Source organism: Perna viridis, chromosome 11 (genome assembly GCF_037379345.1).
Source record: "Perna viridis isolate PV_CMFRI_1.1 ecotype Kerala chromosome 11, ASM3737934v1, whole genome shotgun sequence".
NCBI lineage: Eukaryota > Metazoa > Mollusca > Bivalvia > Mytilida > Mytilidae > Perna > Perna viridis.
This window is the reverse complement of record NC_142455.1, coordinates 3,472,362-3,485,561: the sequence shown is the minus strand read 5'-3', so window position 1 is coordinate 3,485,561 and position 13,200 is coordinate 3,472,362. Positions and strand designations below refer to the sequence as shown.

Genomic DNA, 13,200 nt, shown 5'->3' with positions numbered 1-13,200 from the left:
CCTGTAGCTGTCTGGATCAGCCGTCCAATCACTGAACAAACCACACTAACCTGTAGCTGTCTGGATCAGCCGTCCAATCAATGAACAAACCACACTAACCTGTAGCTGTCTGGATCAGCCGTCCAATCACTGAACAAACCACACTAACCTGTAGCTGTCTGGATCAGCCGTCCAATCACTGAAAAAAACCACACTAACCTGTAGCTGTCTGGATCAGCCGTCCAATCACTGAACAAACCACACTAACCTGTAGCTGTCTAGATCGGCCGTCCAATCACTGAAAAAAACCACACTAACCTGTAGCTGTCTGGATCAGCCGTCCAATCACTGAAAAAAACCACACTAACCTGTAGCTGTCTGGATCAGCCGTCCAATCACTGAACAAACCACACTAACCTGTAGCTGTCTGGATCCGCCATCCAATCACTGAAAAAAACCACACTAACCTGTAGCTGTCTGGATCAGCCGTCCAATCACTGAACAAACCACACTAATCTGTAGCTGTCTGGATCAGCCGTCCAATCACTGAAAAAAAACACACTAACCTGTAGCTGTCTGGATCAGCCGTCCAATCACTGAACAAACCACACTAACCTGTAGCTGTCTGGATCAGCCGTCCAATCACTGAACAAACCATACTAACCTGTAGCTGTCTGGATCAGCCGTCCAATCAATGAACAAACCACACTAACCTGTAGCTGTCTGGATCAGCCATCCAATCACTGAAAAAAACCACACTAACCTGTAGCTGTCTGGATCAGACGTCCAATCACTGAACAAACCACACTAACATGTAGCTGTCTGGATCAGCCGTCCAATCACTGAAAAAAAACCACACTAACCTGTAGCTGTCTGGATCAGCCGTCCAATCACTGAACAAACCACACTAACCTGTAGCTGTCTGGATCAGCCATCCAATCACTGAACATATTTACAGCTGCAGTTTTACATTTAGTTATATCAAATGTACAGGCCTCTGATGCAATACGGGCTCTGGCAAATCTGTAAACATAAGGAAACAAATCAGTCATACACAGGTATATACTTACTTCAAGCTCTGACAAACAATTAAATTATAAGGAACACGTCAAAAAATAACCAATAAAAATCATTTACAATGTAAGTCTCATTTATATGAAACAAATCTGGAATCAATCCATCCACTGAGAGTTGAGATTGTTGCAACAAAATTTGGACAGACTTACAGACAAAAATGATGAGCAATGTGATTCCAATTTATCAAAAAACCATTTATCTAACACTATGCCAATGAGAGCAGTTGTGGTATTACAGAGTATACCAAAAAAACTTTTCAAACCAACATCTAATACCACTGTGAATAGATATACATACGCTTCAATATGTGTTGCCCCTGTGTTATCCAAACCGTAATGATCAAATGCCTTAGTCAAAAGATTATTCATGTATTTCTGAAAAAAAAAAACAACAACAATTACCTCTAGGATTTTCTACACAACATAAAACTGCCTTATTACTTTCAAAATCACTTCCAAGGTAGACCTAATCTTATACATTTGAAATCAATCAATCAATTGGGAGCCTGACAATAATTACTATCAAAATTGGACAGACGGAATGACAGATAAGGTGAGTCAACCAACTTAATGACATATTCTCTACATACAGTGAATCCTATCTTGTGATCCTATGAAAGGTTAAACATCCTTGCATTTTTTGTTAAATATGAAGTGACATCTGTGTGTCAAGGTAGATATACCCACCAATCCATTATGTTCAGGGACATAGACCAGACATGGAAAATAGAGACACAAAACAAAGAACATGAAGTAACCAAAACCATACACACAAAGCAACAAAAGCAAATGAGCAACTCAGTCTTTCATATCGGACTGAAAAAACTGAAAGTCCCACAAAACAGAAAGTTGATACTGGACAGCAGCCAAGTTGCTTTCAATGTCCTTCTATATAAAGCCACATACAAAATTTGAAATCAATCCAGGCATTGGAAGTCCAGATTACTGCAATGGAATTCAGAGACAGAATGATGGACTGACACACAAGGTGATTTAAAAACAACAACCTGTTTGTTGAACAGGGGCATAATTAAACAGTTAAAAAACATCTTATGTCGTCATCATATCGTTTTCCCTACACTATATATAGCTAGAAAGGTCAAATCTGACAAATATTTGTCTTTTAATATTACTTTTCATTTTCTTTATGTGTATCATTTAGTTTTCATGTATGCACTTTTTTGGTTTCCTGTTTACATATTTTGTTTGTATCCCTAGGATTTTGCTTTAACAGTTTTTATCCATGATTTTATAGTTCCATTCAATACCTCAATGATTTTATAGTTCCATTCAATACCTCACTAAAATATTTCAAAAAAATGAAAAATAAAAATAAAACAACATTTAAAGACAAAGAATACCTGAAACTTTCCATAAATTGCGGTTCTTGACAACATTCTTTGCACATATGATAACTCTGATGTAGCTGCAGCCCAAGGGACATAATCCAGTTCATTGGTCAAATAATCTGTGACCTGCAGGGCTGTTAATATCCCTACATCACCAGATCTGTAGAGAAACAGTTTGAACGAAGTAAATTAACTATTATAGTTCAAAATTATTCTACCTATCAAACATTGATCTATAGGTTATGATTCTTGACCTAAGTAAGACCCATGATCATTCGCCTCAATATATATGGTATTTATCTTGTAAGTAATGTTTCCTTCACCTCTGCTAGTTAATCTCCATGAAAAAAAACTTTTAAAGATGGGAGCAAATATTCAAGATAAAATATTGTGAGCAAAAAAAAATCTGACTAACAAGTTCAATACTAATCAATAGAAAAACATTTAAATTGATTAAGGCATAAAGGCTAAAAACCACTAATTCCACTTTCCATAGGCTTCTATGCTAATTTCACAATATTCAATGGCTTCTCTGGACTTTACCTTAACTTTAACCTGCAGAGGACTATATATCAGCATGATTCTACATATGTCAGCTCACAATCCTCAGAATGGCATGTGGGGTTAGCAGACTTGCAGTGCAGTACTGGTCATCGGAAGTGAAGGGTCTATAAATAGCATGGGAAATCCCAGTGTTTTCACAAGATAGGAGTATATTTAAAAATCATTATGGAGATTAGGCTTCACATCACAAGAAGCAAAATGCACCTATAAAATGTACAGAAATGTTTTTCCTTTCAGAAACTGTTTAAATTTTTTAAATAAGATGAGAACTTTTTTCACAGCACTATGAGGAACTGGGGTAATTTCTGCGTAGGACTATTTTTGCGTACGTTCCAAATGCTCATTGGTTGAATTGGTGGTCTGTAACCTAAAGAGTCACTTTTTGTCTTACAAAAAATAAATAACTATACAGGTATCTTCCTACACACATACTGAATGCATTTGCAAAGTTTCAGTGAAATGTGCCAAGCACTTTTTTAAATATTTGATTTTTAAATATAGGGTAACCAAGTTGTGCGAGCAAAAAAGTGACAATATTCTACCATACTTAAATGCATTAAATATTTGCAAAGAACTTTTTCTGACTTTTCAAATAAAAAATATCAATCACAACTTGTTTTTTAACAATATTAATGAAGAAATAGTTTTAAAAGTAATCATTTTCTGAGAAATTGGTCTATTTTTAAAAATTTATTTCTGACATGCCTCCCCCTTTTTCTTGATCACATGTCAAAAATCCTAAATCTTTAAATTTTCACAAAAGGTGATATATTTGGCTTTAAATTTGTAAATACAGTGTTTTCACATTAAAACATGACCAGTAAAGGGCACCTAAAGCAAAAAAAGTACTCAATAATGGATTTTCCATGTTGCCATAGGGGAATGCTTATATGGCCTTAACCGCAGTAATGAAAGTGAGTTTTTCCTCATTTCTAACCGAATTTTTGCTCAAATCTACACAAAACTTGATTTCAAGTGCTTATTACCACCATATTTAGGTAAATATAGCCCTCAAAGTTTAATATTTGATATTTTTAGTAAATTTTCTACACTTTTTACAAGATAGGACATAAAAATCAGCCAAAAAGACCAATTTTCCATAATTTGGACCTATAACTTAAAAAAATGCACATTTTGAAGGATTTTTGTAGTGTATTCCTCTCATGGCAAAGTTAACAAGATCTTCAAGTAGTTTAAAGCTATTTCAAGAAACTTTTCATTTTGCCATGGCTTCAGCTTAAGGCTAAAAACCACTAATTCCACTTTCCATAGGCTTCTATGCTAATTTCACAATATTCAATGGCTTCTCTGGACTTTACCTTAACTTTAACCTGCAGAGGACTATATATCAGCATGATTCTACATATGTCAGCTCACAATCCTCAGAATGGCATGTGGGGTTAGCAGACTTGCAGTGCAGTACTGGTCATCGGAAGTGAAGGGTCTATAAATAGCATGGGAAATCCCAGTGTTTTCACAAGATAGGGGTATATTTAAAAATCATTATGGAGATTAGGCTTCACATCACAAGAAGCAAAATGCACCTATAAAATGTACAGAAATGTTTTTCCTTTCAGAAACTGTTTAAAGTTTTTAAATAAGATGAGAACTTTTTTCACAGCACTATGAGGAACAGGGGTAATTTCTGTGTAGGACTATTTTTGCGTACGTTCTAAATGCTCATTGGTTGAATTGGTGGTCAGTAACCTAAACACATTAAATACATATCCCCTTTTTTACTTACTTTGACAAAGACCAGACATCACTTAAAATCTGTCCTCTGTTAATCAAATGGATACGCTGCAAGGATAAAATTAAATATCTTAAAAAAAACAGCTGTAGATAAGCTCCATTGATTTTTCCAGGAATCAAAATTAACAGATATGATTAACAACAATGTATGACTGTTTGCCATTGTTGACTGGTCAATAAACAATAATGACTGGTGACTGTTAGCAAGTGGTGACTGATCAATAAACAATAATGTAGATAGTGGTGACGGTTCAATGAACAATAATGACTGATGACTGGTGACTGTTAGCTAGTGTTGACTGGTCAATGAACACTAATGACTGGTGACTGTTCAATGAACAATAATGACTGATGACTGGTGACTGTTAGCTAGTGGTGATTGATCAATGAAAAAATTGTTAATCACCATGAACTATAATGCTAGATAGCAAATTAATTCTGTGAATGGATTTATGCACTAGGGCCCTACAATACCTTATGATCCAGTTTGAGTTGGTTTGTAAGAGCCTGCCAGTTCTCATCATCATAGTTAACTCTATAGTATCCATACTGCTGTATATTACCTATCACCCATCCTGAACTGCTTGTAGGGATGTCTACAATGCATGAAGTGATTCTGGTTTTACTTCCTGTTTCAGGAAATTCAATGCAAGGACATTCTATCAATCCAACAGAACCCACACTAGTCTGACAGGCTGAGTAATGTACCAGCTCACATTGTACTAGTCTGACAGGCTGAGTAATGTACCAGCTCACATTGTACTAGTCTGACAGGCTGAGTAATGTACCAGCTCACATTGTACTAGTCTGACAGGCTGAGTAATGTGCCAGCTCACAAAAGCAACAGCCTATAGATATACATGTCACCCCACAGAGAAAAATTATTCTCACATAAAAAAAAAAAAAAGTTTTTACTCTATCCCCTAAATGCCTTGTGCATGGCAATTTATTTTTAGCAGTGACAATGTTGAAGTTAGATTGATTTGAATCAAAACCATGATCTCCTTTGCAGTGGAAATCAAAGAAATTTATAATAATATATTTTACATATATTCTGTTATTTCTTTTGTCAATTTTTACACATATTTACATAATGCAATAGACTCAAACATCAATTAATTACTTTTATTTTATATTTGTTTTGTATTTAACATTATACGTGGATTCAATATCTTAACTTTATGTTAAATTTAATACGGTAGTATTTTGGATACATTCCAATGGAAATTCTTTAATTTACATGAATCAATCATCCATCATTTCACATAGTAAAACTGCAATCAGATCAGTGACCGGTAATCTGTTATCGATCTGTCAGCAATCAATCAGTCAGTGGTCATCGATCCTTCAAATAGTTGCAAGGATCAGTTCAAAGACTGTACCTACCCATTTTATCTGTGAAATCAAACCATTTAACATCAGAGAAAGTCTGATCAAAGTTAGGCTGATCACTAGAAGTATAGGTAAATGGAATCTTCCATTTGTAACTGAAAATAAGAAAGATTTTAATATTAAGGGAGGATTCCAAGTTCCAATTTTTTAAAACATCTGGAATTTTGTCATCTCATCATATCAAGATATGATTTACTGAGTGAATTAAATGGCAATACTAAGTCCCCTACCAGACCAAAAATCTGTTGAAGGAAATAGATTGCAAACTTCAAGCATAATATGTTAAAAACAAGAGAGGTGCAGAAAACTGACTGCATTAAATTTCTAAGTTCAATGACCGTATAACTCAAAGAAAATCAAGTGTTTCAAATGATTTGGCATGAAGATCGCTTTAGAATTTTGTGATGGCTCTATGGCAATACAGCTGCATTAGAGGCACCATAGTTAAGGAGAGGTAAAAAAATATGAAATGAAAAAAACTTAAATTCATTTTGGCCAGGGGGATTTGCCCCCCTATGGGCCCCATACCAGGGCATTGCCCTGGATTCACTGGGTGCCTTGAGCAGCCCCGTAACCCCTGGCCATAGTTTGGGTTGCCTCCTATTCATTTTTGATTACAAGCTATTCAAAAATTTAGTGAAAACACAGAAACTTAATCTGTAATCTGACATAATCATGGTAAAGGATTGTTTAAAATGTCAATCATGACAGAAAAAAACAGGGTGAGTATTCCCATAATTTTTTTAAGTCCAATGGGCCATAACTAAAAAAAATATCCAGAAAACTGATTTACCCAAGTGACAGACAGACAGACTGCAAACCAAGAGTTGGCAGGTACTAATATCACTTGACAATCCATAGCAAAATCTCATGTAAAGTTTATAAATCATCTAACTTCAAATATAGAAAACTACATTAAAAAAAAACCAACAAAATCCTTTATCATATTTCTTTATCTATTAAGTCTCTTTCTCACACATTTTAGAAGCCATAACAAAAAAGGCCAACTAAAAGTACCAATAACTTGTTCTTGGACCCGCCCTAGCCCACATTTTGTTGGTGCATACTGTAATTACATACTGTTAACTTATTAATTTTTGCGGTTACTTATTTTTGTGGTCTCTGTCGGGTGAACCTGTTTACAGGTATCAATTCGGTGTATTCCTGGTAATATGCACAACTACATATCATGTCTGAAAAGTCTCATGAAATTTAGTGCAGTGAGTTATCCTTACAAAAAGTGTGATGGATAGACAGACAAAGCAGCAGACAGATCAAAAGCAATATGTCTCCCCACCAAAGTTTGGTGAGACATAATTAAAAGATGCCATGAACTAGTTTTTCTCACTTGAATGGTGACGGGTACTTCCCAGGATCTGTCGCTGATGGATTAAATAAGAATCTCTTTTGCTCCAAATGAAGTGTGCCATTTGACCTTGTTACCATGACAACAGGGTAGTTCATTTGCAGAATCCATGTATTCATGACAGATTTAACATCTAAATCTAAACCATCAAGTTTTGCTTGCTAAAAATAAAAACATATCAATTACTTTAGAACAGGACTAAAAACATTCATACAATGAAATCAAAACAAGAAAATACTTTTAAAAGGGAAGCATAATCATGGTTTAATATCATCTGAATAAAATACAGCAGGCTACATCAAAAAAAGATTGATATAGTAATTAATTTTGAATGGTATTTTTTGTATCATGTCTATTTGATAATCTGTGTTCCTTGGAATACAGTGAATTAACTTCAGGAGATAAAATTGAACTTATCTTGATTTAATCAGGGATGATTTTTTTTCTGCTTTTTAGCAGAATTCCGCTAATTCAAATCAAAAATTTTACAGTTACGATTCTTTTTTTACTGTATATTTACTTCCAATTTTTACAATTTCCGCTTGTTTGTAGACCTAGTAAAATAATCCCTGTTCAATGGCCATTTCCTGATGTATCGTCTAAACAGTTCACAAGAGGATTTTTATAATGCTATAGGTATTTGAAACTTTGTCTGATAGAAGTTTAAATCTTCTACAAGCTTTGAGAGACAAGAAAGCAGTGTAAACTTGGACTCTACTGATACTAACTTAAGTCATGGAAAGCTTTTAGAGACAAGAAAGCAGTGTAAACTTGACTCAACTGATACTAACTTTAGTCATGGCATCCCACAAATCATCATGGAAGGCATTGCTAAATTTTCTGCTTTGAAGATAGCCCTAAAATAAAAACAAAATTGAGTAACTCCTTATTCTGTACATATCAAACAGAATTTCTGCTCTGTAGATAGCCCTAAAATAAAAACACAATTGAGTAACTCCTCATTCTGTACATATCAAACAGAATTTCTACTCTGTAGATAGCCCTAAAATACAAACAAAACTCCCTATTATGTACATATCATGGGAAAAGAAAACTTATAAAATACAATAAATATATTTTCATATTTCAGGATACCAATTCTATTCCACTACTATTTATTTATCTTTGTATTCAATACTCTGTTTTACAGTAACAGTCACCCATGATTTCCGAACACATGAAATAAGAGTTACTACCCTTGGTCATATACATCGCCAAGAAGAATATCAAAGTAAAAAAATATGAAATCTCAAATATTTCTCAAAAAACGTTTCAACTAAACTTTTGTGCACAACTAAGTTAAAAAAAATTATTTAAAAAGGAGAGGTGCATGTTCCAATTGATTTTTAACAAAATGCAATAAAAATGGACTTCAACAGTGTCTGCAAATGCTTTACAGCAAATACAATGATGATCGTCTGATAGAAGTTAAAATTTCTTATTGTTCAGGTAACTACCTAAGGAAGATATCAGCTGATAGTTTTTTTATCAAAGAAAGACAAACTATCCCCAGAATATCATCATTTTTTATAAACTGTAAGTATCTAAGCATTTTCTTTGTGGAACACTTGTGTTTTAGCGGACATTCTTTACAGTGGATTCCACTTAATTGAGTACCTGTTAATTGAATAGAAATACAAAATACAATAATATTAGAAAATTCTTGACAATTGCATAAATATTTTTCAAAATTTACTCAAAGCTGTACCTAAATGGGTATCACAATACATCATTAGTAAACTACCTTAGTTTTCTAAAGAACACAATATTTTTCTCTTTCTTTTCACTTGACACTATGGCAGGAATCTAATTAGACATGATAAAAGAATCTGTCCCAATTAGACATTGCAAATACATGTTTTATGTATTTTACCTTGAAATGATAATCTCGGTTTAATTTATATTTATTCTGACAAATAAGCCATGTGATTAACAGGAAGCTGTACTTAAGCTTCAGAACACAGAGGCATACTTACTGTAAGGCCTTTAGCAAATGTGCTATCTCCTAGGAAAAACTTCATCATTCTGATAATTGCTCCTCCCTAAAATTATTAAAATTTTTCAGTACATGAATAGGCAATGGACCACACTTTGGCCACATGAAAAAATAATTTCAAATACTGCAAATATGAATTAAAGAAATCCTATATAAACCAAAGTGGTCCGCAGAAAGTGCCAAAAGTTTTAATTTTAATTAAAATTGAATGTATGTAAACATTGAGGATGAACAGGTTTTAAGTAGCAGTCTTTGTAATAATCATGCAAATTCTGTAATATTTGATACACCCCAAAAAAGGCTACACATTTTAATTTTTGTTATTAAGTTGTTTTATAAGTCTATATGATTCATTCCGATCTGTCTGCTCTTAGGAGATAATTCACATTGAAAATCCAACAGTTTGTATTGAATTTTAGTGTCAGTTACAATGTTATCTCCATTAATTTTGACATCTTCAGTGCATTCTACATATTTATTTTATCTCCTATGAACAGGTTATATGAAAAACCACATGTTACTTTCTGTTTACTATGACATTTTAAACAAAATATCAAAAATAAAAATATGTAGGCTTCCTGACTATGTATCACACTTTGCATGATTCTTAACTGGTTTATGTAAGAAATTTGAATTTTGTAATACAAAGCAATATGTTTGGTTGCTGCAACTTAAACACATACTTGCTTAAATAACGGAGATATTTATTGGCAATTGAAATGGGGACATTCTATTCTAAAAAAATATACCCCCACTTTGCAAATGGGGGTATAAAAACATCTATCCCCACGCAACATATCCATGTATAAACAGAAACTAGAACAGATATGGTGAAATGCAACAAATGCACCAGGGTATAGGTCACAAGATTCAAATCCAATCTACTATGAAAATTCTTGGTTCAAGCATTAAACTGCCATGTACAAACTGAGTGTTGTCATATCTATACAAAATGTATTTACTGGTAATGAGGTACCTTGGAGTATGAGATAGCATCAAAGATTTCACTGATCTCTGCAGGGTTAGCTACTGGTACATAAACAGGATGTGAGGAGACCAGTCCATCAAAGCTGAAAGCTTCTCCTATCACATCAACTGTAAACTGATCAAACTGAAAGTAGAAATCAACAATCGACAGAGGAAATCAAGGTAATCAGGAGATCTAAGATGATTACATTCGAAATTTTCCAACTGAACTAAATTACTTATACAGCAACCTTTAGTTTAAGTACACTTAGGTAGCAGTATTCATAAAAATTAGACAGGAGGTGATTCATGCATTTTCAAAAACCCACCAAATTCATTTTTTTTCACATTCAGAAACAGTTATAGAAAACACAAAAAGTCTTAGTTTTCAGCTGACTGTTGCACCTTCAAGATAAAAAATATACACATTTTGTATGAAATTGGCAATTTGCAAGAGTCTTCATTCTTTGTTTGGTTTGAATTGGTTCTAAAAAGGTGGGAGATGAATGTATTGGTTTTCTAAAAGTCAAAATACTGTGATAAGAGACTTTAGGTGGGTTTTTCTACACCATGAATCATCTGAATCATAGGCAGTGTCTGAATTTTATATGGACCAGTAGTTAAATCATATAAGAGTTCTTTAAAACTGGAAAACTGTTCATTTTCAGTGCATTTTAATAAAATTGTAACTCAATAGTCCAGCATGATATGGAAAATCTTGTTGGTTTTCCATGATTCTGATAGCGCATATAGTCAAATTACACTCTCAAATGATGGGTTTTTTTTCATACTATGATTCGCCTACAGCCTGATTCTTACAGGGACTGACACTTAATTTCATCATATACATTTCAATGTTCTGTGTTTCATTGTTTACGTTCTATATGTACATGCATTAGTATTTATTGATGTACATTTTCTGCATATGCATAAATCTATTTAGAGTTAACAGTCGATTCACATGAAACTGAACCTTGTTAGTGTGGTTCTGATGCTGACAAATGAAGGCATTTATGTTATAATTCTCAGTCAAGCACAAGCCCAAGTATTTTACACACGAAGGAACTGTTCATCTCATATTCTTGTTTAATTTTAAGGATGAAGGCTGTGAAGTGTAGAATAAGTTCAGGGAGATGGTTTAGTGACATAAGCCAGAAGGAGCACACAACTACAACTGTCAGCATCATTAATGATATTAGTATATTTTCAAACATTTTCCTCTTGTTGCAAGTATCAAAATCTAAGAAGTTTTGGTAAAAATACACCATTTCCTTTAATAAAGCTTTTCGAAGTTATATGGGATATATGTACCACCTACTTTCTCTATATTAAAATGTAGAGAAAATAATAGATTATGTTATTTTTCCAGCTCAAACGAGAATTTTGGATACGTCATTATATGTGGATTATTGATTAACACAACTTCTGTTTTAAGCAGTTTAGGGAATGACACATTGTCAGCTGTATAATGTTCTGTTGAAGAACATTGTTTTGTCCCCTGCCGCAATAGGGAAAGGGACAAAGTAATACTGGCGTCCATTTGTCCGTCCATCTGTCACACTGTGGATTCAACCCCTTGGAAACTGTTTGACGGATTGTGTTCAGATTTTGTAACATTGTTAGTAATTATATGTATATGATAGTGTTGCACCATCATTTCAATTTTACAAATTTTACAGGAGTTATGGGACTTTGTTTAATTTGTACATACTTCACTATAGAAACACTTTGTGGATGCAACTCCTCGAAAAATTCGTAACAGATTTTGTTCAATTTTGTAGGATTGTTAGTCGCCATATCTACCAGTAGCTTATGATATTGAACCAGCACTTTAACTCTACAAATTTTACAGGAGTTATGAGACTTTATTGAATTTGTACATACTTAACTATAGGTACACTTAGTGAGTGTACAATAATTAACACTAGCCAAATGCATTTATAAAATTTGGATTTTAAATTTTAGATCAAATTATTACATAAGTCTAAGTACTACATGTACAAATATCCTGTCTAGATAGTTGCATATACATTTGTATCACTACTGGACTCAGCTTCTCCAAGTAGTATGGATGCACATGTACATAACTGTTTTGGTGTGATACAAGTAGTCATACCCACAAATATTGAACATATATATATATATATATATATTAATGAAATTGATCATTTTTATTATGTCAAAAACTTTGTTTTTGATTGTACTACTCTATATCAAAGGTCAGTCAAATACTGGTCACTGGAAAACCAGACAAGTGAAGATAAGGGGAGTCATCAATTGAGTTAATGAAATGCTGTTCTAGTGATTCTATATAAACAGACTAACTGTTGAAGCATTGGTGGGCGTTGGGCACAAACTTGGATCTGCCAATTAAGGCAAAGAAATATACATATGAAGGAAATCAAGTGTAAAAATACATTTAAAACTTAGTTTTAAGTTAAAACAAAACTGCATTATATTGAGTATCAGTAATCACAAAGGTAATAAAACATGACACTAAAAAATTTGAAATTATAAAATATTAGGTCAGAAATATGAAGTGGACAAGAAACCACATTTTTTATAATATTTAGAATTATTTGTTCACTTTCTTAGATATATCTGCCAGCCCTTATAACATTATAGGGACTGGTAGGAAATTAAATGGGTCACCATGCTTTCAAATTAATAAAGTGACATCATAATTTAAGAAGTAGGTATGTTTTATTCTACACAGATGATTAATAGTAAACTACATTAGTTAGTGATATATATATGGAC

The 13,200-nt window shown here is 33.4% G+C and overlaps 1 protein-coding gene across 2 annotated transcripts in view; it reads right to left on the bottom strand.

Moving 5' to 3' along the window:
- Positions 1–13,200, bottom strand: part of LOC148602352 (uncharacterized) — a 101,449-nt gene that overhangs the window by 50,977 nt on the left and 37,272 nt on the right. For both annotated transcript variants that reach the window (XR_015916843.1, XM_088553520.1), the window contains exons 27-36: positions 10,451–10,585; positions 9,455–9,520; positions 8,270–8,335; positions 7,461–7,639; positions 6,107–6,207; positions 5,195–5,316; positions 4,713–4,768; positions 2,417–2,564; positions 1,354–1,430; positions 892–1,002 (exon numbers count right to left, since the gene is read on the bottom strand). Coding sequence is in view for 1 of the 2 variants with exons in the window: in XM_088553520.1 (XP_088409646.1) it covers positions 892–1,002; positions 1,354–1,430; positions 2,417–2,564; positions 4,713–4,768; positions 5,195–5,316; positions 6,107–6,207; positions 7,461–7,639; positions 8,270–8,335; positions 9,455–9,520; positions 10,451–10,585 (1,061 nt within the window). In the remaining variant the exon portion in view is untranslated. The remainder of the gene's footprint in view (positions 1–891; positions 1,003–1,353; positions 1,431–2,416; positions 2,565–4,712; positions 4,769–5,194; positions 5,317–6,106; positions 6,208–7,460; positions 7,640–8,269; positions 8,336–9,454; positions 9,521–10,450; positions 10,586–13,200) is intronic.